Consider the following 26,286-nt stretch of genomic DNA (forward strand, 5'->3'; position numbering starts at 1 on the left):
AGGGGCTGTCGGGCTCGGACGCTGAGGCTGAGGAGGAGGTCCTCCCCTCGGAAGCCGAGGTGGATTCAGGGTCCGAATGGGGCGGGGAGCTTACCGTTGACCCCCGGGACGCTGCGTTCGTGGATGGCGAGCCAGGTTCCCCGGGGGGCGCGGACGAGCCGCTGAGCGGGGGCTCGCCAGTTCTTGAGGAGCCGGCCGTGCCGGCCCCGACCGCTTCGCCCATTCCGGCGCCCAGGAGGCTGAAGAGCGGGGGGGTTTCCCCCTCCCCGGCGCTCTCCCGGCGCTGGCGGGGAGCGCGGCGCTGCTTCCGCCCGTCCCCACGCCCAGGAGGCGGAGAAGCGGAGGCGGCTCTCAATCCCTCTGCGCCTTTCCGGCGTCGGGGGGGAGCGAGGGGTCGCGGGCTCCGCAGGCGCCTCTGTCGGAGCCGGACGCGGTGACGACGCAGCGTCCACATCGCGGTGTGGGCCACGAAATACCCCCTCGGAACGGCGCTGGAGCCGGGGGCAGCCCCGCCCGGCGATGCGCTGAGCAAGGCGCCCGCGCGAGCGGCGAGGGCCCCGGAGGGGGGAGCGTTGATCGACTTGCTGTCGGACCCGATCCCTGTGGGCGGGCAGTCCGTCCCGCCCCGCGTGGAGCGGGCGGGGCCCTCTCTGGGCCTCTGCGCCACAGGCGGAGCCATGCTGGGGGCGCTGCCAGCCCCGCCCCGCCCCTCCCCTCCCCTCCCCTCCCCTCCCCGTGTCAGCCCCGCCGGGCGCGGCGAGTGATGTTGCTCGTGCTGGGGAGGCTGGGCCGGGCCCGAGCGGCCCTGCACCGCGCCCCGCCCCCTCCGCGGGTTCTTCCCCGCTCGCGCCGCCTGCGCCGCTTCCTCCGCTGTCGGTTGAGTCTCAGGCGGCGGGGCGGGCTGGTGCTGCGGCTCCATCAGCCGCGCCCATCCCGGCGCCCCGTTCCCCCCCTACGCGGCGGGAAGTGAAAGTGAACGGTCCTTTCCAGTCCCTCTATGAGGCTGATCCCGGAGGCCAAAAGACTCCCTTCTCAGCCTGACTTTGTGGGCTCTGCTCAGTGATTCCTCCCTCCTCTGTTTGCAGGTGGTCAAGAGAGTCCCAGAACCAGCTCACGCTGTGCTGGAGGACAGCAGCCAGGAGGCCGAGCTGTACCTCAGTGCCATTGTTGCCTGCAGCCAGTTAAAACTGAACACGACTGTGGTCCAGCTCAAGGATCCCTTGCCCTTCCAGACAAGGAGAGCCACGTGAGTGCTGGAGGCCAGGCAGGGCCCTGTGAGCGGGAGCTGCCTTTGCCCAGGGCTGACCCAGTGCCTGCTTCCCAGAACTCTACCCCAGCCAAAACCAGCACAGGCCCATTCACGTGCACACAAAGCCAAGCAGGAGGTGGTGGTCAGGACAGGTTCAGTGCTGCCACACCCTTCTGCTGAGGACAGCCGTGGGTTTGCTTTCACTGCCTGTCACCTGTCCTCATCTGCTCAAGAATAAGTTTGCAGTCAAACCAAAACCTAAAGTCCAGAGTAAGCCCCTCAGCTTCAGTGTCCTGGGCACCATGTTGGCCCTTTCCTCTTAAACTTCCAGACTTGGAAATACATTTCTGGGCCACCCAGGACAGCGGAACGTGGCAGGGTTGCCTGGGGAAGAAGATGCTCCTCAGGAGAAATTGATGCCAGGAGTCCATCAGGCAATGTTACTGTACTATTTGCTTTGTATTTATTGGACTTTTTTTTTATTCCTCCTCCTTGCTTTTCAGTTTCAGGATGCACAACACAGGCAGGGAAGGTAGCCCTGGAATACTCCTGGGAGGAAGCTGCAGATAGTGAAGCAGTGAAGAAGCCATTCTCAACCACTCTGATGCGTAAGGGCATTTCACTCGGTAGCTGAGGGCCTGGGGAGAACACCCTGCCACTTCACTCCAAAACATGACTTGCTTTTTCATCCTTGTCCACACATCCACTTTCATCAGCATCTTCCCAGCTGCAGCTGGAGTTTTCTCCTTGCCCCCCTCTGCCTTTCAGCCCCTTTTGTTCTCGCCCTGCCACCTGTGCTCTGCAAAGGAGCTGAGGCAGACTCTGGGGAAAGCCACGTGCCTGGGTCAGGGCTGGGAAGGGGACATCAGGTCATCTCTGAGAGAAGTCTGAGACTGGGAAAAACAATGGTGTAATGCGTGAGCTGCCCTACAGCCCCTGTCCGTGTGCAGTTCCCCATTCCAGGGCAAATGCAAAGTCATTGTCTAAAACCAGCTCTCCTGCTCTGGCACGGGAGTGTGTGCTGCAGGCAGGGACCCTACTCCCAGACGCTCTATTTCCTGCTGAAAGTACTTGGCCAGAGATGCTCCAAGTGCATCCCAGCTCTCTTCCACCTACCTGCAGCAGGAGGCAGAGTTGCTGGGAACACAGGGTTTTGTCTTTGAAAGGTGTCCTCTTCCTCTCTGCAGGGCGGTTCCTGTCTTCTACTACTGTAAGGCATCAGAAGAAGCTGGTGAGTCGTTTCTGGTGGGAGCAGGACCATCCTTTTGAGATCCATCCTTCTGAGCTGTGGCAGCTGCAGCAGCTTGCCGAGCAGCACGATTCTGAGCAGCAGCAGCAGCAGCAGCAGGAGGAGGAGGATTCCAAGGAGCAGCAGCAGCCTGAGGAGCAGCAGCTTTCTGAGGAGGAGTGGCTTTACATAGAGGAGGAGGAGGAGGAGGAGGAGGAAGAGTTTTCTGAGGAGCCGTTTTATGAGGACGAGGCAGAGTTTCCGGAGATAGACCCTAATGACATGACGAAGCTATCTGAGGAGGAGCAGCTTTCTGAAAAAATTGCCCAAAGAGCAGAAATCCCCAAACAAGTCACATCAAATCATGGAGAAGCTAATGGGACGGAGCCGTGTGGTTGGAGTATGTGTATTTTACTCTGTATTATTAATTTACTGATGCTTAGTATTTCAGCAAGTAACTTCCAGGGCTTCCAGGACTGTCCTAGACATGCGATCACAAATTATTCACCAGTGCCGCTTGTTCAAGAGAAAGTCTATGTGAACAGTGGCATCTCTGAGGCTCTTGCTGCGTGTGGGTTTTTTTTGTTGGTTTTTTTGTTTTGTTTTGTTTTGTTTTTGGTTTTTTTGTTTGTTTGTTTGTTTTTGTTGGTTTTTTTTTTTTTTTTTTTTTTGCCTTTCAGCTGCTTCCATCTACATTCCTGAGGGGGAAGGTTCAGGCCAGGACTGGGAGGCCTATTCTGCCCAGCATTAGCCCATTTCAAATCTTGAGACTGAGTCGTCAAAAGGTAGCCTTTTCCTGCTCTTTTTCTTTCTGTTTGTTGTGAAGTTTGAAGAGGATGTGTGCTTGTGACAGGCTCGCCTCCAGCAAAACATCTCAGTGTCCAGGTCCTGCCATTGCAAACTGCTGCTTGTGGTGGACTTGGAGTCCTGATCTGCACTAAGCCAACACAAATAACCTCTGCTGAAGCTGCTGGGCTTTGCTGGAGTGTAGCTGCCATTGCTAAAACAAGGGGGGGAAGGCTGGGGACGCAAAGGCACAAAATTGCCATTTGCCATTCTCCTGCTGAAACAGCCGCCTCTTGCTTAGGTGCGGTCACCAGCAAATGCTTGGGGTCATAGGATTCCCTCCACAGTGGCAGCGTTGGCCTTTGAAGGCCGAGTAGCTGCAGTAATTACTTCAGATTTAACAAAACTCATTGCATTCATGCTTTGGGTTGGAACCCTGACGTGGTGTTAGATTTTGCAGGCTGCCAGATGTACAGGGGACTCACCCTGGGCAGAGGGGAATGGATGTGCTTTATGTGGATCAGTGCCTACTTAGAGGTGTGTTTAAAGCTGCTTTTCTTGCAGGACTGGCTCAGTATAAAGCCCACTCCAAACGGGTAGGTGACCGAGGTGGGCAGTTGAGCAGGAAATTGGCAGCATGAGATGTGTAACAAAGTGGTTAAGGATCGCCCTGGAGAGGGGGGGTTGGGAACACCTCAGAGAAGGGCACCACTAAGGGGACAGCGTGCTGCAGCCACTCCCTTGGGCAGAGTGTGCCTCCTGTCAAGTCACGGAGGATTCCTGCTTGTGTCTCTGGAGTGACAGCAGTGTGTCTGGAGAGGGCAGACAAAGCAGGGGAGAGTTTTCTCAAAGCAAGGTCTCTGCTCCAGAAGCATTTGTTGCTGTTGTGTCATTCCAGATGTGCTCTACAACGGTATTAAATAAGATGGCAGTAACAGGTTACAAGAAAGCACCCGTTTAAAAAGGAGATGCCAACTTGCTGAGAAAAGAACTGACCCTTATCCTCATTCAGCAATCACCTCATTTGTCTTTTTCCTAACTTCTGTGTTACTTTACTTTTGCCTTTACCTCTGCTAGCAATGCACTAACTTTTAAATACAATTAAAGGGGACAAAATCATCCAAGCAAAAGAAAGCTGTTTATTAGTAACGATTCAACTGAGCTGGGCGTGTCTCCCTCTCCCCGGAGACGAACAAAGACACCCTCCAGCAAAATGGCAATCTTTCTATACCCTTTATACCTGCCTGGGGCGGCCCCCGGCCCCTTTCCCGTTGGACGGTACTCGGGAACTTCCATTCGCTCTGACCACCAACCTTTCTGTCCCCTCCCCTCTCCTCCTACTTCCTTTTGGTCAGGTCTTCAACCACGTCCTTCTCCCAGCTCACAGCAGCATGCAACAGACCAACCTGAAAAAATCCAAACCACAAACAACACACAGAACCAACAACTTTCATTCTTTAACTTAATAACTGTTACAAATGGCAGGAGACACAGTTTCCTCCTTTAAATGCCTTTATTAATAAGCAGGGGTCTTCAGGAGTGGCCTACGCCGCCGCTGCTGCTGCTGCTGCTCCCTTTCGTCCACACCACTGAGAAGGAGGTGCAATCCACTGTGCTGCCTGCACTGCAGAGCGGGACTTGTCGGCTCACGGCAATTCCAAAGAACTCCTCTTGGCTTCTAGAGTCCAGGGGTCTCTCGCTCTTTAAGTCCTTTGGAAGTTATGGTGAGATAGAAGAGCTTGTCTATGAATACCCTCGGCATAAATACCCTTGGGTATGGTCAGTCCAGTGCTGTCCTTGGCAGATTTAAATTTTGAGTTGGCTCGTTTCGGCCAGGGGCTCTTGGTGTTGATATGGTCCCATCATGCAGCTGGGCTCTTTCAATTTCCATAAGGGTGGCAGCAGCAGCCTGACTGACAGGCCGGTTGTCAGCAGGAAGGAGGAAGAGGATCCGACAGGTAGTAGGAAGTGGAGCAAGCAGGGAACGAGCCAGTGGGACAGGCTGGGTGCAGGCAGGTAGAGCAGCAGCAGAAATGGAGAGCAGTGATGCCAGGGAGCAGCAACGGCTTGACCCGACGGAAAGGCGACGGAATCAGGTAAGTGGGATTTTGGGGTAAGGGATACAGAGTGGACAAAACTGCTAAACAGCATTATAACTCTTGAACTGATTTTAACTAAACATTCCAACTCTATAGCCAACAACTTATAACTCCATAACAATTCTCATCCATCACAATAACCTTTTGACATTGTTCAGCAAAATATCACCTCATCTCTCACACCTCCTCTGGTACTGTTCTCTTCTTACTGATGTCTAAGTTCTAGATGAAAAAAAGATATTTGCAGTTGTGTGGGCCTCAGTTTCCCTGTCTCAGAACAACGGACATCCCAAAATTGTTTCCCATGGAGTCTGATGTAAATTTATGGGTTTTACTTCCTCCGTGAGTCCTCAGTCAGTGCCCCAGAGCTCTGTGACCTCATGGGCACAGGGCAGTCCTCAAGGTAAGTGCTGCCTGGCATTCTGGAGAAGGAAACCCGGAGAAATAGGTGCCAAAAGAGCAGCTTGGCTTGAGCCTGCTCTCTGTGGCCCTGCAGCTCTTGATCAGCTGAGAGCAGAGGTGGGTGAGCTACTGTTTCCCTAGTGTGGCCTGGGCAGAGGTGCTCGCCATGAGTCTGTACTTCAGTGGGGATCAGTGTAAGATTCTCCTTCATGAACCTTCCTCCCAGCAGCTGAACGTCTCCCTGCTCTCTCTTGCCTCTCCAGCTGTCATCAACTCCCCGGAAAAAGAGATCGTTTCGCGTTTCCCCACCAGAGGTGGTATTTCAGAACTTTGTCGTTCATGAGGTCTATGAAATGGTGGTGTCTCTCATGAATAAGGGCGAGGTAAGTGCTGGGACATGGAGTGTTAACACTGTGCTGGAAGAGTGGTGTAATTCCCATAGTGTACAGCAAAGCAAGTTATCTGCTGCAGCACATCCAGAAGAAAATGTCTCAGCATCTTGTTCTGCACGATGGTGGAAATCTTCCTGTGCTGGGAACTCTCCCCTGATTTTGCCCATGGGCTGACAGTATCTATCCCAAAGGAGTTTCCTTCTTTTGAAAGCTCTGATTGATAGGAATGTTGAGGGTTGTACAGTTCTTACCTGCTCTCATGCTTTGCTTGAGTCTATACCACATCTTGTGTCTCCTTGGTTAATCTTGGTTCCTGGTAGGAATTTCTGCCTCTCTCAGCCTGTTTGGCTCCCTTTGTGCAGCTCACAGTCAAAGCTCAGGGGCTGAGTCGTCTACGCTTTCTGCTGGAATCACTATCATTAGTGGCACTGGCACGGCAGGAAATGTTCTGAAACAGCCCTGGAATCAGATTGATGTAGCAGAAGCAGTAGGAGGCCTTTAGGTGCCACTTCAGGCTCCTGCTAAGCTTCATCCAGCTCTGCTCAGGTTTTCCAAAAGCAGCATGGTGCTCTGCTTTCCCTTTGGAGAACCACAGCACATCCAAAGCCATGTGCTCCTGTTTTGCAGTTTCCCAAGAGAGCTGAGAGGGAAAAAGTTGAAAAACGTCAGCAGTCGTGTTGGACTCTAAAGGGGAAAACTGAGACCATTTGAATTTCAGTCAGGGAAATATTTTCTTAAATGAGGCTTGTGCCAAGAGTGGGCTGGTGGGAAGAGACAGGAAGGACTCAAAATCATCTGGTTTAGACTTTTTGAGAGCATTTTGGTGCTCAGGGGTTGATATCTATGTGTTGAAAATGCATGTTTGCTGTGTCTGTGTATCCCAGAGAGCAGAACTTGGCCTGCTGGCTGCAAGCGGGAATGCCCAGCAGCCCAGCTTGCCTGCACAGGCAGCAAGAACCCCTGGAGAGCCAAGGTTGGCTTTTAATACTGAAACCACACTGTGAGTCAGTGCTGGTCATGTTTTGAAATATTCCCCCCGCAGGCCCGGCCCCCCTCCCCGGGGCTAGCTCTGGAGAGGCTTTGGAGGAATATCTCCGAAGGGACAGGACAAAAGATTTCAAAAGAGGTTCTTACCCCCAGATTATTCCAAGTCGTTTATTCCTCAAAGGGGTCCAGGGGCCAAAAGAGAGAGAACAAAGAAATCCAGGGGTCTTATCTAGTCTCCTATTTTGGGAGGGTCCTGGCATTCAGCCAATTAGGTGTGGACATGTAGGGAGGAAATTCCAGAAGGGTCAAAAGGCGAGAGACCATTCCCCTAAAGAATTGCAAGGTTTCTCCAGGAGGAAAATGCCTTTGAAGCCCGCAGTCAACAGGCACAACCTGTCTGTGTTTCCATCACTTTCGGGGAGGTGATTGCTGTAATCAGTTGATGATTCTTCCTTGCTGCTTTACTGGCGCTTTAAATTCTCTTTGTCATCTCCCTTTTTTAGGGATTGCTGTGTTCCTTCTTTTGCTTTTCAGGTTTGCATTTGTTCCCAGTAAGGCCACAGTGTTTGGTCTCCTCTCTTGCTGCTCTGCCTGCATGACTGTATCCCCCAGAACTGCCCTATCCAAAGCTGACCTGCTAGAAAGGAATTTCTTCCTCCCCGCAGGAGAATGTGCTGTTACGCTTTCAGGTAGCCCATTCCCTCCGTGGAACACGACTGCATAGCTGTGTGCAGGCAGAAATCAGCAGGTTTTTGGCCCTGTTGAATATGCAGATGATTTGGTTCAGGTGCTCTTGTCTCCATCCTGCCGGTGCTGACCTGCTCGGCCCTTCCTTCCCACCAGGCACTGCCCTACTGCCCCTGGCCAAAATGCTGGAGCCAGACAGAAGGGATTCAAGTTCACCCTTGGGAATTCTGTGCCTGTACCTCCACAGCAGAAAGGGCTTTGGAAAAGGGGTCAAGGAAGGACGTCACCAGGGCATGGACAGGTCTCCTCTTGTCCTGTTTCCTCAAGTGGCAAAATCATGGTTCCATGTCTTTCCTGCAGAATCTTCAGGGGGTGCAGGTCTCCATGGAGAGCTCACCTTACTTCCAGCTGGCGGGCCCCAGTGACGCATGCCGTGCCGTGCCAGGAGGCACCATTACCGATGTGCACGTCCACTTCACTCCTGACGAGAACAAGGTGAGACTGGAGGAGCCAAAACACAGAATTATCTCCAAAGCCATTGTTGTCCCTGCACTCTGGGTACAGCCCATGCTGTGAGCTTGGCTCCAGGCCGTGGGCAGGCAGCCTGCAGCCAGTCCCAGCTTGGCATGTGCTGTCAGGCCCTGCACCCAGGCCTGACAGGCCCTGCTTCCCCTCGCTGCACATTCCTCTGAGCATTCCCAAGGGAAGAAAGATGCCCAGGGAACAGTAGGCAAACGGTAGAGGGGTGTTGATAGATGTCTGGCCATCTCTAGGTATAGTGGAAGGGGTTTCATTATTCTGCAAAGTACTAGAGGAACAAAGAGGTCAGAGAGCTTTCCGCCTTCCTGACGGGCAACAGCTTCCCTGCCTCACCCGGGGCTGGAGCAAGGACGGTGCTTTTTCACACCCTCTGTTCTCCAGCCTTGCGGCTGTGCTGTCCCAGAGCACAGCTGACCATGATACGGCTGCAAGGCCAGGGCAGAGGATGTGCTGTGCCCGTGGGCCCAGCCTGGCACAGGCACACTGAGCTCTAGGTGCCCTTAGTCAGCAGGAGCTTGGTGAGCTGCAGGGGACTTGGACACCTGCCTGAAAGAGCTCGTGTAGGGCAGGTACAGCCTGCAGGCAGGCAGACCTGTGGGCCCAGAGCCGGTGGCAGCGACACTGCTGCGGCTCTGTCTTCATGCCTGTCACTGTGGCTGCTCTGTCAGCTGGCGCCCATTCCATGCCAATTGTGCTTTTGCGTGCAAGTTTGAACACCAGTGCCGAGGCCCTGGCAAGTCTGCTCTCAGCGCTGTGATCTGGAGGCTCGTTCATACAGAGGGGTTTAGGACATGGCATGGAAGGGAGGAAGCCTTGCAGGGAAACAAAGAGAGGCTCTTTGCAACAGCATCCTGCTACCTCTTAGCACTGTTCTTCTCGTGACTTGGTTGGAGAGGCAAAGTTAGAGGGGAGTTCTGAGCAAACAGATATTTCTACACCAGGCCAGAGGTCCAGGATCTCTTTGGGTGCAGCTGTTCTCTCAGTTTCCTTTTGTTGCTTAGATTCAGTTTAACACTTTGTCCTATTCTCAGTCAGTGGGAATATAGTAACCTAAGGAGGAATGTCCTGTGTTCCCTAGCTCCATGTTCCTTAGAAGGGACTTAGGAATTATTTAACATCATTAAAATTGAGAGTAAAAATTATGGTGGCCCTGGGCACTTGTCTGTATGACCCAAGTGACACAAGAGCTTAATGCCACTGAGATAGGTTTTGCAAAGTGCACTGCTGCCTTTAAAATGTGAGATATTAGTAGAACTTATTGTTCATTTGGGGGTAGAATAGGTAAATTGATACCCTTGAAGGGATATAGGAAATGGCTTTTCTTCTGCCATGGAGATGGCACCAAATGACCTGTGCTGAGACAGTTTCTTTTCCTGCAGGTTTATTCCCATGAGCTCGTCTGCGTCAGTGGAGAGGAAAGGATAGTTGTGCCAATTCGGGCCATCCCTGCCCGAGCTATCCTGGACTTCCCAGACGAGCTGGACTTCTCAAAGTGTCCGGTCAAGGGCAGCACCCGCAAGAGTCTGCTGATTCAGAATTGTGGTAGTGTGGCAGCTCATTACCAGCTGAGCACCGAGAGGTGAGGCAGCTCATCTGTCCTTGTGCAAAACACCTTTGGGGGATAACAGAGTTGGGAAAGAACAACAAAAGGAACCAGAGCATGGGAGCTGCTGCCCTGCGTCGCCGGCTGGAAATGGGCAGGATGGATGGCATCTGCTCTTGCTTTCAGTGTTCTTAGCAGGATGCAGCCTTTGAGCTTTCTCTGCCCCAGATTTCCTGGGGGGTGCTGGAACATGTTAGTTGCTGGCTTGCGCCCTCCTGAGCACAAGCAGCTTCTGAAATGGGTACTCACCACTGTCAGCCAAACAGACCCATTCTCTGGGAGGACACAGGCACATGGCTTTCCAGTGGTGCCTGCATCAGATGCCCAACATGAGCTGTGTTGCAGGCAGCCGGTGCAGTTCCTGTTACTTAAAGCTGATCTGATTTCCCTTGTCAGCTGAGGGCATCAGTCCCCTCTTCTGTTCCACGATGAACCTTTGAAAGCCGGTTTAAAATTTCAAACACGTGCTTTAAATCTCTGAATAAGGTCGTCCCCCCTTTCATTGAGATCTCATTTTACATATTCTGAAGTTCCTGTGTTTCTGCTGTTTTTTCATTTTGGTTTGTGTTAAATGTTTGCCAAAAGATCATGAATTCTTCATTGGGAACTTTCATAAATGTCAAGCTCCTCCAAGGCCTATCAATACACCACATGCCCATAGGCATAGGCACAGGTGTATTAGAAACATGAGACATTTAGTGACTATGTGAAAAGCAATTGGGCTGATTTAGAAGATAAAAGTATAGAATAACTTTCTCTAGAGGGGACCTCTGGAAATTGTCCGAGCAAATACGCTGCTCAAAGCAAGACCAGTGTCCGGGGATTGCAAGGGGCCATTGGGAGATCTGGAGTTGTCTTTAGATGCCATACAAGGAAACAAACATACAAATGGACTAGTTAAAAAGCCGAAGAAGACCTATTAAAACCCCTCCATGACCTTATCTTTTCTGCCTGTCGGGTGCAGTAGTGATTCATTGAAAGGGTAGATCTAACAGGATGAGAACTATCTTAAGGAACAGCTGACAATTAACTCACTATATTGCTCTAATCAAGCCATAAAAGGCCAAAATTTATCCTGCCAGCCCCATCTCTTGGCAGTGGTTTTCATTTGGTTATTATAGCGTCAGGGATGTCTCCTTCACAGTCCTTCTTATCTGTGGGCTCAGGGAACAGCTTAGTGATGTTGACTGAAATTCAGAGGAGTTAAGTTTAACTGTAGAGCTTGTGTCCTTGGGTCTTGGGGAGCCAGGTCTATATGAGAGATGACTGCTCCAGCAGGAACAGGGGAGTCTGGTGGGTACAGCCTGGGGTGGGATGTAGGAGATGCAAGGGCTGATTTGCACTCAGTTTTTCAGCCCTGACAACTGAAACTTGGCTGGATCCTCTTCTCCTGGTAATTTGAAAATAAGAAGATATCTTCTTTCTCATGCAACGCCTGAGGTCACTCCCAGGAGTGTTATTCGCATCCTGCCATCTGAGGGCAGGAGTATGTAACATGGGGCAGGAGTGGGAAGGGAAGGGAAGGGAAGGGAAGGGAAGGGAAGGGAAGGGAAGGGAAGGGAAGGGAAGGGAAGGGAAGGGAAGGGAAGGGAAGGGAAGGGAAGGGAAGGGAAGGGAAGGGAAGGGAAGGGAAGGGAAGGGAAGGGAAGGGAAGGGAAGGGAAGGGAAGGGAAGGGAAGGGAAGGGAAGGGAAGGGAAGGGAAGGGAAGGGAAGGGAAGGGAAGGGAAGGGAAGGGAAGGGAAGGGAGTGCTGAAGTGTGGCCAGGGACTCCCTTAACTGGCAGCTTCTCTTTCTGGCAAAATTCCTGACAAAACAATAAGAAAAAAATCCTGTGCCTTGCCCACACCAGGCACCGATCCCCCAAGCCCCAGCAGAGACCTGCAGCAGTGCTGGCTCACCCTCGGGGCAGATGTGGGAGCTCGTACAGTAATCGGGCTCCGGGGCTGCTGGGGCCTTGTCTTTCCTCCTCTCTCCCCAAAGTCTCACATCCAGCACATAAACATTGCTGGCCCAAGGCTTCTCCATCAGCCACTAGTGATGTTCTCACTAGTGGTAATGGAGCAGGTCAGGCCCATAACTGCAGCAATAGGTCCTTAGTGAGCAGAACCTGAAGCAAGTTCATCAGCTGTCACTACTGACATGAATGAAATTCAGCTTGCCAGATGTTCTCTATATTTTTGTGTGTGATAAGTTCATCACCAAACTCCCCAGAACACCCTTTCTGTGCACAGATTGACCACCAGCAAAGCACTGAGGAACTTTTGTTTCCTCAGTGGGGCTGTGGAAGAGCACAAAGCCCAGCAACTTCTGGGCAGAAGCACATTTCACCTGAGCTGTCCCTGAGCATCAAAGCACGGAGTCTTGTGTTTGTCAGGCAAGAACTGTTCACCTGGTGACCAATCCTAATTGCTCCTGTTACATCCAAAGTGCACCAAGACATTTGCGTAATTATTTCCAACACATTGCGCAGAGTTTGTCTGGTGAGCCAAGCAAACAGTTACCAGCCTGGATGACAACCCAGGGCCCCAGACTGCACTGCTGGTAAATACACAAAACCCTCCTGTTCTGCCTCCTCGATGTGCTCCTGCTAATGGTGCTTCATATGGCTGGGATTGGATCCTTCAGATTGTAAATGGCATCCTCCTTTTGGGTCTTGTTTCCATGTCACTGTATTGCTCTAATCTGCATTTGCACTCTTTCAGAGTTTTGATTGCTTCTTTTTTGTAGAGCAGCTTTCATTGAAATGCTGACAAAATGTGCTAATTCAGGATCTTTTCAAGGTAAAATAAACCAAAGAGCCACGCTGCAAATTCAACAGTAGTTATTCCGTGGTCTTCAAGAGAAAGTTCCTTCTCCCTGTCTGATTCCTAGGCTGTAATCTCACAAGAGAGATAGTGCCCTAACATTTGCATCTCTTGAGAGGAAGTTTATAGGTAGCAGGAAATGAGAAATTCCTGAGGCAGTCAGCGTCAAGTTATGCATGCAGATAGCTCTTAACTCTCTCTGTGCTTTTCACAAACCATTCTCTGATGGGATTGCTGGCAGTCAGAAGGCTGGATGCAGAGTATGGGGGAGATTAGGTCGTTTTATCCCACAGGATCTTCTGAGGGCTGGATCTCCTCAGAAGTGGGTCAGTAGCTGTTTCTGATCCTGGCTGTTCTGTCTGTCTTGGCCGTAGTTTGTTTGCTCCCTGCTTGCCCAAGTGAGCTGAAGTGACCTGCACTGCAGAAAGAATGTCATGGCCAGAATTCCCCCCAAGTCCTGATCCTCTCTTTGTGTTGCAGTCCTTTCTCCATGGTTCCAGCCGAAGGAATTCTGGGCCCTGGTCACACCATGCAGGTGACAGTGGGATTTCACCCGCTGACGTGCGGTGACCATTTCGGGTCCCTGGTGGCGCGCTGCACAGGTGAGTGCTGGGCAACGCACGGGACACAGGACAGTTCTCCACCATCACTCCCTGTTCATCCCCCTCAATTCCCTCTAGATGTACCTCCTCTGTTCCAGCTCTGCCCCAAAGAAAACTGAAATAGCTGGTGTTTAAATGGTTGAAAAAGTGGATCCCCTCTAACAGGGCTGAGATTTTTGGAATTCTGTTTTGCTGGGTGTTGCAGAGTGGAGGAAGGAGGAACCCTGATTCTCCACTACTGTGTGGCTACGCCTGGGTGAAGTTTTATTTTACTCCTGGGCAGTGCTGTATGTGAGCTGCGAGGTCTCCATCAGACTCTCTCCAATGCAGTGTATTTCTTGCACACCTCTGTCCTGTATGCCGCTTCTCCACTGGCTTGTCACAGACCCTTTTACTATGTTGCCCTCTACACATCCATGTAGTTTTTGCCTAATAACATCTTCAGGCCCTCAAGTTCCTGTATGGTGACAAATCAAGACAAATTTTTCCTCGTCCCCATTTCCCAGGCCGTTCATGCTGTTGCAAACCTCTCACATCTCCCATTTGATTTCTAGACTGAGGAATCCCATTCAGACTTCATATAGAAGCTGCTCTGTACTTATTAATCTTTCCTTGTCCTTTTGTATTTAACCTGAAATGCTCCATCTTGGTTTTTGAGATCAGGACAATATGAAATATTTCAAGACTGATGGGGCTGTGGGTTTGGACAGGAAGATGACGATGATGATGATTTTTATGGTGTTCATTTTGTAGTGGTTTGTCATATTGCAAAGCCAGGCTGGTTGTGTTTCCTCTCCTGTGTCCCCTCCTGCTGTGGGCTGTCACTTCACCTGTTCCTCTGGGTCTCCTTTTTCTGCCCACATGCCCCCAGGCGTATTTGCTTGTCAGCAACAAGGGATCCAAGGGATCAGGAGGGGCAGGAGTCTCGTGGGATGCGCAGGGGAGACCTCGGCAAGCCAGGATTGACCAGGGCTCCTCAGTGTCACCTGAAGGACTTTGATGCAGAAATCCCAGTGGTCTGAGTGGGTCACCTGAGCACATCTGACAAATCCCACTGTACATACTGTCACCTTGGGGCCAAATCTCTACAAACACCTTGGAAATAAGGTGGTTAAGGAGGTGCCCAGGACATCCTCACGCAGTACACACAGAGCTGTCAGGACGTGATAAATGTACTGATCCATGGAACTGCTAATACATTTAAAAGCTATGACACTTTCTTCCGTGACCTGTGGTTTGCTTTGTTCCTTGTGCTTCCATCAGCAACTGAGCTAGCTGAGCAAAGACTCTGCTTTGTTCCAGGTGAAGAAAGTTTCTTCACATTCCTTCGCGCAGAAGCTGCAGATGTCAACATTGGATTGAGCACATATTCCATGAAGGTTGAGAAGACTTTCATCACCACATCAAGCCACACAAGCATGTTCATCAGGAACAGGAGTAACATCACAGCCCACTTCCAGTGGAAGATGTTTCCTACTGAGGAAGCCGACAATGAAGAGAAGAGGAGGTTGGTTTGAAAGATACGTTTCAGTGAGATACATGGCCCAAGACTGAAACTAATGCATGGCCTCAGGGGCGTGTTGGTGATTTTGAATGGTTTAGGCCAAGTAAACCATCCCTGGCATTAGGGTGTGTGTCCCTGGGCTTCAGGAGCTCAGCACAGCATTCCAGTTCCATTTATACTCCAACCAAGGATGGCATTTTGGGAAGGAAAGGTTGATTGCAATGACTGGATTTCCTCAAGTTCTAATTGGGCTTTTGCCTCCCTAATCTTCTTCCTACATGACCTGGCAACATCCTTAAACGTTTCCTGAGTTGCCAGCCCCTCTTTGCAAAGGCGATACGCCCTCTTTTTTCCCCTTAGTTCCTTCCAAATCTCCTTGCCCATCCAGGCTCGTTGTCTTCCCTGTCAGCTCATCTTTCAGCACACAGGGACAGTTTGTTCCTGTGCCTTCAAGATTTCTTTCTTGAAGTATGTCCATCCTTCCTGGACCCCTTTGTTTGTAAAGGCTGCTCCCCAAGGTCCTCTCCAAAACAATCTCTTGAACAGGCCGAAGGCTGCCTTCCAGAAGACCAGAGTGGAAGTTTTGTTGATGCCCCTCCTTGTTTCACTGAATGTTGAAAACTCTGTTATTTCACAGTCACTGTACCCCAGACAGTGGTGAACAGATGAAGTTCTTTTAGTTCTTAGGGAATCTCCTGGTGATATCCAGTACCTGGATCCCAGGGAGGCAGCAGGCTTCCCTGTGGAACGGATCCGCTCGATATACAGGGCCCTCATTTCCCCTTAGAAGGGATTCACTTACTACCACTACCCTTCTTTTCTTCGTAATACTTTTTTCCAATTACATTTATTTTCATGCCAGTTTGTGTCCTAGCCTGTCACCAGGACATTTTGTTTTTCCTTACTTCCAGTCTTAGGGATGGTGTTAGCTCTAAGGCCTACTCTCCTGCTGTCAGAGATGCTTTTGAGATCTCAGAGCAGAGAGGACTTTTTTTTATGAGAGGAGCTAGTGCAGGATCCTTTCCCTCTCTGGCCATTCTACTACCATGCACTGGGATGGGACCCAAAAAGCTCTGGATCCTGAAAAGATGATCTCTCCAGGAGTTTGCTGTCTGTCTCCTGCACCAAGAAGTCCCTTCCCCTCTCACAGCCTCTGTTTTCATGCATATAAAACCTTGGATGTCACTGAAGGGATGCGGTGCCTGAATTCATCAATTTCCTCTGGAAGTGCTCTGGGATGCTCTTGTGAAAGGCAGTGTAGGGAACAGGGCAGGTCCAAAATGGAAGAAACAAAGAGCGATGCTGGTAACACGTAACCACAACCCAGCTTCGTCTCCCTTTCCCAGGGAAGTCCTGCAGTGGGTGCTCCGTGATCTTTATCTGCTTCCCCTGAGCAGCTCAGTGGTAGGAAAAGCCAGCTGAGGTGGCTGGTGGATTCTCCCTCAGTTTTGGCAGAGGCTTTGAGGCAGGAGATTCTCTTGAGGGATGCTGGCTTTCCAAAGCTCTCCTGAGCTTGCAAGTGTGGAGTAAAGCTACCTGCTGAGCTTGTGCACAACAAGTTATCTTCTGATCCGATTGGGACCCTCGTGGCTTGGGGTCAGCCCTTGCTGGGGAGCTGCCGCTCCTCCCCAAGTGCTTTGCTCTCCCGCACTTCCGCTTCTCTCTGCAAATATATTAAATGACCTGCTGGCTTTGTCTCTCCCTGCGGCTGCAGGCAGTGTGATTTGCTGGAGCCACCACCAAAGGTCTGGATGGAAGACTTCATGGAGGAGAAAAAATAAAGAAGGTGAAGGGCTTTTGTGAAAATTGCACCGCCCTCCTGAGCCAAAAGGTCCAGGAGGAGAAGGCAAAGGTGCAAGAAGACCCCCTGCTGTTCTCCAATGACTTTTGTTTTCATTGAGCCAATGGTAAGTGATAGCTGAGAACCTCATTTTCCTCCTCTTCCTTCTCTTCCTTCTCTTTCTCCTTGTCCTCCTCCTCTTCCTTCTCCTCCTTCTCCTCCTTCTCCTCCTCCTCCTCTTCCTCCTCCTCCTCCTCCTCCTCTTCCTTCTCCTCCTCCTCCTCCTCTTCCTCCTCCAGCCCACCCTACCCCCGCCCCTTCCCCCGGGTGCGGTCACTCAGCAGGTCCTCAGGTGGCTCGGTGTGCTCAGAGGGAGGACATGGAGTTTCTGGTGCGGCTGCAGAGCTCACTGCTGAAAGTATTTCTGCCCTGCAGGCTCAAGGCAGGGCTGGGAGCCTGACAAAGCTGAGCTCTGCTGCCAGGGCTCGAGCTCAGGGCACTCCGTGTCCTTGAAGTGTCCACAGGGAGCAGTTTTTGTAGGTAGGGGCTCCCCCGACACGTGCTGCTGCGTGGGGTTCAGCGGAGGGTGTTGGAGCACTGCCAGTTCACGGATTGACCTGAAGCATGCAAGGGTTCGCTGGGAAAAGGAGGCCAAATTCAGCCCAAGGTTAATCGTAGAAATGCCTGTCCCTTCCTCTAACCATGACTCGCACTGTTTGTGAGTCTCCCAGTGTCATCTGTGAGCCTGGACACAAGGGTGGGAGGTTATAATGGGCATTTTGAGTTCTCTTGCACACGGGGACAGTAAACCTTTTCTTTTTCTGTTTATGCAAGCAAACGCCCATGTCCTCCCATCAGCCAGAGCCCTGATTCTGAGTATTGGCATTGTGAGAGATGATGAATGCCTGGTGTCTGCACAGTGCAAAATCCCTTCTCATCCTGGAGTAAATCCTAGAATAATCCCAACCTCTGCTTTCTTTGAAAAAAGGTTAAACTAATATTTTTCTTTCCAAGGAAGGGGATCGTGTTCTTGGTTACTCCTATGGCCCGTCTAAGGCCAAGAGCCACCAGTGCACAATGGCAGTTAGGTACCACTGTAGCTGACTGCAGCATGATGTGACCAGGAGCTTGTGTCAGAGCAGCAGGAACATTGTGGAGAGTGGGGGCTGATCAGCTGAGCATTGAGAGCGCCCAGTGGTGTGTTGAGCTGGGTTTAGAGTGTTTCCTTGGGCTCCTTATGTTGTTCACTCATCACTGATGCTCTGAAGAAAGGCTTAGAGGAGTGGTTGAAAACAAGAAGTGTGAAGTTTGAAGATAAATCTTTTTCTGTCTCTTTCTGTTTCAGGAGGGAGAGATTGGGCCACGTTGTTCGGCTGAAATCAAGGTGACCTTTAAACCCCTGGAAGCACTGGAGTATCAGAGTGTGGCCTACTGTGACATCTCAGGTACAGCTCCTTTCCCCTGCTTCTCTCACCCACAGTGAAGCCATGGAGCAAGCCTGAGCCCACTGGGCTCCCATGTAACTGCTGGGAAGAGTTCCTGGTCAGCAGGGCAGTGCTGGCACATCCCCAGTGTCCCTGCAGCTTCCAGGGAGTCTCCCATGCAAGGCCAGGGCTCGGAACACCTGTGTCTGGATTGCTGATCCCAGAACAACCCAGGAAGTGCAGGGAGATGTTTTCATGGCACAGCTTTGCCAGCATTTCCTCAAAGGCCAAGCAGCTACAGAGCAGAACAGCTTTAGTGAACAAGCACTAAGCCCCTCTAGACCACTGACCTCCAGAATGGGTCCATTTGACGTGGATCCATCATCAGGCAGTAGGAGCTGAGTTAGAAATGTGCTCCCTGAGCCTGGATCACCTCCAGACACCACCAGGCCAGCGGAGGCGGAGCCCCGCTGAGCCCAGGGTGTTGGTAGAAGGACCACCCTTGGCCAGCACCTGCTTCTCTCCCTGTGTGGGAATTGTCACCTTGCAGCTCTCAGTCTGTGCAAACAGAACACAGTGCCGAGTGTCAGAAGTGGAGGACAGCAGTCCTGTGCTGCTGGGCCAGGTGGTTTGGCAGTTGTTGCCTGGCAGTTTGCCAGGTAGCAATTGCCAAAGTCTTCGTGAGCTTTGTGCCTTCACCGAATGGATTTCAAAGCTCCTCTAAGTGCATGGGGAGGAAACCCTAGAGTCATAGTATGTTAAGGATGGAACGGACCTCAAAGACTGTCTAGTGCCAAGGCCCCTGCCATGGGCAGGGACACCTCCCACTAGACCAGGTAGCTCCAAGCCCCATCCAGCCTGGCTTTCAACACTTTCAGGGCTGGAACCTCCACAACTCCCCTGGGGAACCTACTCCAGCGTCTCACCACCTCACAGTAAAAAAATTCTTCTCAATATCTAACCTAAATTTCCTTTCTTTCAATTTATACCTGTCACTCCTTGGCCTGTCGCTACAGGACACCAGAGATGTTTTAAACTCAGCAAACTGGTGGCTAAAATTGGAAACCAGCCCAAGGAATGGGTTAGAAATTGCAAGTCAGCCCCAGGGGATATCTCCTGAGGGAAGAGAAGGGTCCATATCTTCTGCTGCAGCATCAAGAGCTGGTTGCATGCAGCTCAGAATCAGGGTCTAGCATTGAGGCAGCCTGGAAAATCCAGTAGAACAGAGGGAATTATTGTACTGAAATGGACATCTCTCCCCAGGCCGTGAGAGCAGGCTGGCCCTGCACCTCAGAGGGGAAGGCCGCAGACCCTTGGTTGAACTCAGCTGTGATACCCTGAACCTTGGGGAAGTTTTTGTCAAAACCGCCCACACCCATGAGGTGAGCACCAGGGGTTGGGATGGATCCTGATGGCTCCTGAGGCAGCAGCAAGCCTGGTGGACCTGTGGAATTCCTGGCAACCTGGGCAGTTGTGAGCAGGGAATAGCTGATGCACTGGTCAAATCTGGGCGCGGGGGGGGGGGGGTGTTCCAGAAAAATGTGTCTGTTGTTCATGAAGCCCCAGTCCCTTCTTTTGGGCAGCCTTCCATAGGGATCAGCTGGGAGGCTTCCTGCAAAACAACCCCTTTTGACCCAACGCTGGGTCAAAAAGCTGTTCAGAGGCTTTTGTGGCAGCACCAGACACAAGGCACCTTTGTACTGGGCTGTTCAGAAGCAGCTGGGACAAGCTGGCTACATTTGAGCTTCAGTCCACCGCAAACAACTTTTAGTCAAGTGTCTCCTGCTCATTCCTGGAAGTCACAGGAAAGCCATCCAGCCTCCTGGCTCAGTGCAGGCCCTTGCAAAGGGCTTGAGGATTCTTTCCCTTGCTGTCCAATCCCTCACCACACTTCAGGCTTGGTGCATCTCTGGCTCTACAAAGAGAAAAGTGTTCCTGGGAATAAAGCAAAATATTTTTCTACCTATTTGCCTCCCCCCTGTTGGGGGTCAAGTTTGCAAAAAAAAAAGAGAGAGCAACTGAAAGAGGCAGAAAACGAGGCACTACATCATGCCAGACACTTTCAGAAGTTTGGTTGTGGAAGAGAAAGACACGTTGAGTTTTCTTACCAAAAGATGGCGCTGTCTGTACATTTTGATGTTGATGCCTCCTTCTCAGTGTATTGTTTTCACGGTATGGGAAAAGGTAAATGCGTAGATACGGTACTGCTGGAGCTGCGCTGACTGGGGCAGCAGCAGCTCTGTGGTGATTCACTACGCAGCTGCAATCACCCCACGTTGCTCTCAGGGCCAGGTCTGAATGAGCTTGGTGCTACTGACCAGAGGTGGACTGCTCTGTGTCCGTGGGATAACCCCAGGGTGACTCCAGTTATGAGGAGTTATGTGAGCTTCGCATGAAAACCCAAAGGCAGAACTTGTCCTGTTGTATTTTTTTGACTTCTGCCGTCCAGCAGCACAAAGCATCTTCTGCCTTTTCTGGGTGTTAATTGCGCCATTAGAAAATGACTCCCAAGAAGGGAAGATTTCACGTGTACTTGCATTTTGTTTTCTTGCTGCTGCAGGTGAAACTGATGAACAAAGGAGTTCTTGATGCTCCCTTCACCTATATCCCTTCAAACACGGAAGTGGGCTGCTGCTTCAAGTTTGTACCCGAGGAGGGCCTCATTGCACCAGGTGGGATCCAGACTATTCAGATCTCCTTGGATGCCGCCGTGTTGGGGCGGTTTGAGGAACCATTCCAGTTCCGTGTGGCTGGATCTCCTACACCTGTGATCCTGACCATCGAGTAAGGACTCTGGGAGCTTACTCTGGGTGGGCACATCTGTAGCTGTCTCTGGGACATCCCCCACCTACCTCATTTTGGGGTCGGGCAGAGAAAAAAGATGTTTCCTGAAGTCTCAATCTCTGCTCTGATCCTGGCATTGCCTTAGTGTGGGGGTGCCTGCTGCCCCGTGTGGTACCCGGGAGCTGGAATGACTCCTCCCTGCAGGGATGTCCCTCTGCCTTGGGCCATGGCAGGCAGTGGCATGGATCAGCTTTGGGCAGTAGCAGTGTTTTTAAAAACTTCTGTTAATAATCCATCCCAAACGGGCAGCAGCAGCCTCCCCTCACTTCTCATGGCCATGCATGGAGGCAGGCTGTGCTCCGAGCTCCTGTGCAGAGTGCTCTGCTACCTCCTTTCCACAGCCAGGAAAAGGCTGATGTGGGAGACAGGGAACTGTGCAGCAGGAACCGTCTCAAGGACATGGGCTTCATCCCATAATCCTGGCCCTGCAGAAGGGAGAAGGGGTGATGATGGGGGAGGCAGAGCTCAGTCCTCAGGACCACAGCAGCATGAGGGCTTGTCCCTGCTAGCCTGAGGCGTGTGCTGGTAGGATAACGTAGTGTAAGCAGGAAAGCTGATGCTGGCTGCTCTGGAGCTTTGGAGCTAGGCTGCTGCTGTTGGGAGGCACTGGATCAGGGCAATAAAGAAATGAAAGCAATCTGCAGTTGATTATACCAATAAGATAAGGGAGATGGATTAAAAAGAACATGAAACTTATTACTTAGCAGGAGAACAGTGTTGACTAGGTCTGCCCATAGTAGAGAAACAACTACACTGGCTTTGCTTTTGGAGAAAAAGTGCTGCTATTTTTATTTTGGAAATCAAGAGGGAACCTTTCACCATCAAATAATTGATTCTCCTCTGTCCCTCCCCCAAACTGGTCATGCGTGGGATGTTATTCCATAAGCAGCTTTCTCCTTGAGCAAGAGAAGGTGTCTCTTGTTGAGATGTGTAGAGCGGAGCCAGGGGCAGTCCTGTGAACACAGTAGAAGACACAGTTCACTGGTCCTTGACTTTTAACCAAAAGGCAGGGTGCGCATTAATTGGCGTCAACCATGAAATAAACTCGTGTTGGGCAGCTTCAAGTGCTGCCTTCAGTGGATGTTGGTGACTTTTAGTGCCTGTCTGCTGAGTTCAAGGCCAGGGGAGGAGGTGTGGTAGATTCAGGACACCCATGTTTGGTTGTTTAAGCTATTGCTCCTGGCTGTGCCAGCTGGTGCACTAGTGACAAGCTGGTCCTTTCCTCTAGGATTCATCTGTCCACTGTGTAGAACTGTTAATGCTCTTTTTGGAGGATGTTTGGGGCTCCCCTGGCTTCATGTCTCAAAACTCTGTCTGTAATGATTGTGTGGGTCAAAATCTCCTGAGAAAGCTCCTCCATGGGAAGACCAGTTACAGCCAAGTAGCAAAGCAGGGAACCTGTGGCTGGAAAGGCTGGTTACAGAAGTTTGTGGGGACACCTTTATGTCCATCCCATTACAGATGGGGAAACTGAGGCACGGAGACACATCTGGGTAGGTGTTCAGGGTCCCCCATGGGACCACCGGCAACTTGGGGGCTTTTCCTGCCTGCCCTGCGTCCAAAGCCCCATCAGTGGCTGTGGGCTGCTGGCCTCTTGGCTTTAGCTGCCTCCTGTGCACATGGACACTGTGCTGAGCACATGGTGGTGTGTTGATTTGAAACCCACGATGCCCCTGACACCAGGTTTTGTGCCCCCAAGCCACGACAGCCGGAGGCTTTGCAATTCCCTTTAACGCAGCCATTTCCTCCTGTGTCCCTGTCATAGCAGGGGGTGTGTCGTCGGGCCGACTTTACACTTCGACACCGATGAGCTCGACTTCGGTGACATCTCCTTTGGTGAGTGTTCCCTGCGCTGGGACACAGCGGGAGGGATCTGTGTGCTCCAAAATGGAGCACTTGAACGTAAAAGCATCCAGCACTGCTCATGTTCTGCCACAACAGCCTCTTCAGGGTGTGAACTGCAGGTGCCTCAGGTAGCATTTTGCCATTGTGGGATCAAATAGGAGCAAGTATTTTCTGGTGTCTCTGTCCTGGTTTAAAAGACAGATTCTGCCAAGGAAGGTGGCAATCTTCACGGAATGGAATGATGACCCTCCTCTCTCCAAATTACTATACCTTTGAAATTACAGGGCTTCCAGGCAAAAATATGGAAAAGGAATAGCAGTTCGTTACTAGAGTATATCCGGACAGCACAGACAACAACGCAATGCCAGAAGTTTCCAACCCACCGAGTCCTGTTTTCCCCTTTGGTGTGGTTATGATCACAGGCTGGAGGAGCGGTGGGCTCTGGCAGGGCAGTGATTTCCCTCCCAGCCGGCACGGGCAGGGAGGGAAGGAGGAAATCGCTGCTTTTGCAAACTACGGGCAGCAGGAGATGTGGGCACTGGCAATCGGGAGCAGGCAGAAGCGGGGACGGCGGGCAGGTTCGATCACGGTGCTGAGCCCGGCGTCAAGCGCACGACGTCCCGCAGCAGCACGCTGCCGACCTTCCCGAGCCCCGGCGGAAGGACGGAAAGGTCTGCCCCCTGCAAACCTCGGCTCCGACTTCACAACCGCCCGCGGCATCACGGCACAGCTCCCAAAGAGCCCCGGATGGAAAAGCCCACCCGCACAGCCGAGACCACCCCAAACCCCCTGTATTTCCCTTCCCAGACTGAGGCCAAAATTCACTACGAAACCTAAACTCATAACAATGAAGTTGTTGAACGTTTTAAGAAAACTAATTGCCTCTCCTGATCTGATTCTTCGCCACCCTGCATCACCACTGAGGCACTTGTTAAGTTGCCTTTTGAATAAATGAAACAAGAAAGGCAACAGGTAGAAACGCATTCCTAAGGTCTCTTCAGCTGAAGGCAGCTGTTGTATCTTTGCTTCTTTTTAACTGTTGTTGACTGTTGTCTGCATGTGGTGACCTCAGTCTCATTTGAGGTTTTGACATCTGTGTTTGTCCCTTTTGTGCTTCTCTTGCCTCCCTGCTGGAGTCCCTGCTGGAGCCGGCAGTGATTACTGTTGATGGGCACAGAGAAGCTCTGGGCTGCGCCTGCAGTTGTTTTTTTCCCCCACCTGTGTTCAAATGACTCTTGGTGAGCAGGCCTGGGGAGAAGTCTCCTCCCCACAGAGCTGGCCAGCCAGTCCACTGCAGAGCGGGTTGTGGCTGGTGTCCGGGCTCTGCAGGACATCCCCACCATGCGTGGCACTATCTCTGGCTTTCCAATATGGAAAGCAAATCTCAGAGTTAAGGTGGGGTAAACCCTTGCAGGCAGCAATCACAGTGAGTAGTATGGGTGCGATGTCCCCGCTTGTTGGGTCAAGGCTCGGGTTTGCCTCCAGCTGAGTGGGCTCTGAGCTGTCACATGCCCAGTCTGTTTGGCCCAAACCAAAAGACGCCTTAAGAATTCTGCAGAGAGAAACTGCATTAGGGTGCTTTGCATCACGTTCTAGTTCCTGATTTCATCCTCACTTTCTTCTGCTGTAGCTTCTTCTCAATGGCGACTCACTCTTTATGTATCTTGAAAAGGGTAGGAGTGTTGGCAGACTTAACAGCGAATTTTACAGTTTGAATTTTCAGAGGAAATGCTTGGTCTGGGTGCACAGTCATCAGGGAGAAATAACTGGTGCTGGTTTGGGGCAGGTGAGGGAGCTTCTCCCCATCAGAAAGAGAGAAGCTTGCAGTGTTGAGCAGGGCTAAGAGCAGGCATTTTCAAGGCTGCAGTCTGGAATCAGTGTTAAAGGGAACTAAGTGACGACTAATTCCTCTTGCAGCTTCTCAGTAATCTGTAGTTCAGATAATAAAGAGCTAAACTCCAATCACGCTTTCATGCTACCAGGGTATTCCCACCAGGAGTCACGACATAACTGGTGCCTAAATGGATATTTGTGTCCTTTTCCTAGGCTTTCCCTACACCAAGACCTGTCGCCTCACTAACACCTCCCAGGTGTCGGACGATGGCACTCAGCCTGCTGTTAGCAGCTTTGAGCAAATACTCAGCGACAGTGAGCCCTCCTGGAGGGAGGGAATTCATTTTTCTGTGAAGCCAAGGGAGTTTACACTGAACCCCAGCGAAAGGACCCTCCAATCCCAGGAACACCAGGATATCGAGGTATGGGAAGAGTCCAGCCACACACACTTCAGCAGCGGGTCTGAAGCTTCACGGGAGTGTGGGAGGGCTTTAGCTCTGATGCCAGCTCTGATCATCCTGTGAGCGAGGATCTGCACTGGCGTGGGGCCTCTGTGAGCTGGGTTACTCGGGACGTTCCTGAAGGAGCACTGATTTGTTTCCAAAATCACAAGCTGAAATCATGTCCCATATGGTCAAGTACTGAAGGCATTTTGGTGTTTTTGAGAGCAATGTCTTTGATTGCAAGTGGGCAGAGGACGGACGAGGACCAAAGGTGGCTGTTGGAGAGATGTCATTATATAAAGCAGTTTGCTTTTCTTCTTGGTCTCATTTCTCCTGTCCTGGGGAGTAGAATGATTTGTGTTCACTGCAGGGATCTCCAGTGAAGGCAAAAAACTCTGCGGCCATGAACTGCCCAGCACCTGCTGGCCCACGCTTTGTCTTCAGCTTCCTGCTGTAAAGCTGAACTCATTCTGTTCAAGTCAGCAGATTTCCACTGCATTTATGTCATTGTAGTCAGATGAAAATTTGCCCCTTAATTTGAACACAGTGCTGCACAGAGCTTTAGTCTAATGTTTTAATTTAGCTGACCTATGCCCTGATAGCAAGGTGTGCTTAACAAATCTGGTATTTGCCAGAAGGCTTTTGTCACTCTTAGAGACTGCTCTACACGTGGAGCGGCAGAAGAATTAAGGCAAAATCCTCCCTTTACTTACCACAAAAACTGGAGGACATCACACGTGAGTCATGAGCTTTTGTAAAGAAGAATTTACTGCTCTTCTCTTCCACCAGGTGACCCTGTGTTCCAACACTGTGACGGAATACAACCGGAAATTGCTGGTGGACCTGGAGTGGTTTGGCAAGGGAGTGGCATCACTGATCATCAAGGCCAGGTACCAGCACTTCCCTGGCCTCCCCCAGCGCACTGCCTTGCACAGGATGTGCTGGCTGCAGCTCCCAAGGAGACGTGTTGTTTAATGACCTCATGTTCTGCCCAGCTGGACATGAGAACAGCAGTGCTTGAAAAGCAGCCTGTGGTGAAAAGCAGCCCTGCTGACAGCCCAGCGTGGTCCTGGGTCGTTTTCTAAAGGGACCAGGAATGATATCATTTATTGACCTGGTGCTTGAGGTGAAGCAAATTTCCCAAGGGCCTCCTCGCCTTCTTCCTGCAAGAGGTGGAGTTGTGCTGGGTTGCAACCAGCCCGCGTTGGCTTGGGGCACACCAAGCAGTCTGCT

General features: G+C 51.4%; 2 protein-coding genes across 2 annotated transcripts in view; both read left to right on the top strand.

Moving 5' to 3' along the window:
• Nucleotides 1-3,228, top strand: part of LOC136296101 (hydrocephalus-inducing protein homolog) — a 199,731-nt gene extending 196,503 nt beyond the window's left edge. Inside the window, 5 exon segments of the mRNA XM_066194924.1 lie at nucleotides 1,086-1,246; nucleotides 1,753-1,771; nucleotides 1,773-1,857; nucleotides 2,437-2,877; nucleotides 3,158-3,228. Of these exon segments, the coding sequence (XP_066051021.1) occupies nucleotides 1,086-1,246; nucleotides 1,753-1,771; nucleotides 1,773-1,857; nucleotides 2,437-2,877; nucleotides 3,158-3,228 (777 nt within the window).
• A 2,068-nt stretch (nucleotides 3,229-5,296) lies between these two features.
• Nucleotides 5,297-26,286, top strand: part of LOC136296102 (hydrocephalus-inducing protein homolog) — a 117,629-nt gene continuing 96,639 nt past the window's right edge. Inside the window, 6 exon segments of the mRNA XM_066194926.1 lie at nucleotides 5,297-5,359; nucleotides 6,028-6,147; nucleotides 8,191-8,325; nucleotides 9,750-9,949; nucleotides 13,259-13,380; nucleotides 14,683-14,887. Coding sequence (XP_066051023.1) covers nucleotides 5,297-5,359; nucleotides 6,028-6,147; nucleotides 8,191-8,325; nucleotides 9,750-9,949; nucleotides 13,259-13,380; nucleotides 14,683-14,887 — 845 coding nt within the window.

This window comes from Chamaea fasciata, unplaced genomic scaffold (assembly GCF_029207755.1).
Source record: "Chamaea fasciata isolate MVZ Bird 193981 ecotype frontalis unplaced genomic scaffold, bChaFas1.0.hap1 SCAF_12, whole genome shotgun sequence".
Lineage (NCBI taxonomy): Eukaryota > Metazoa > Chordata > Aves > Passeriformes > Sylviidae > Chamaea > Chamaea fasciata.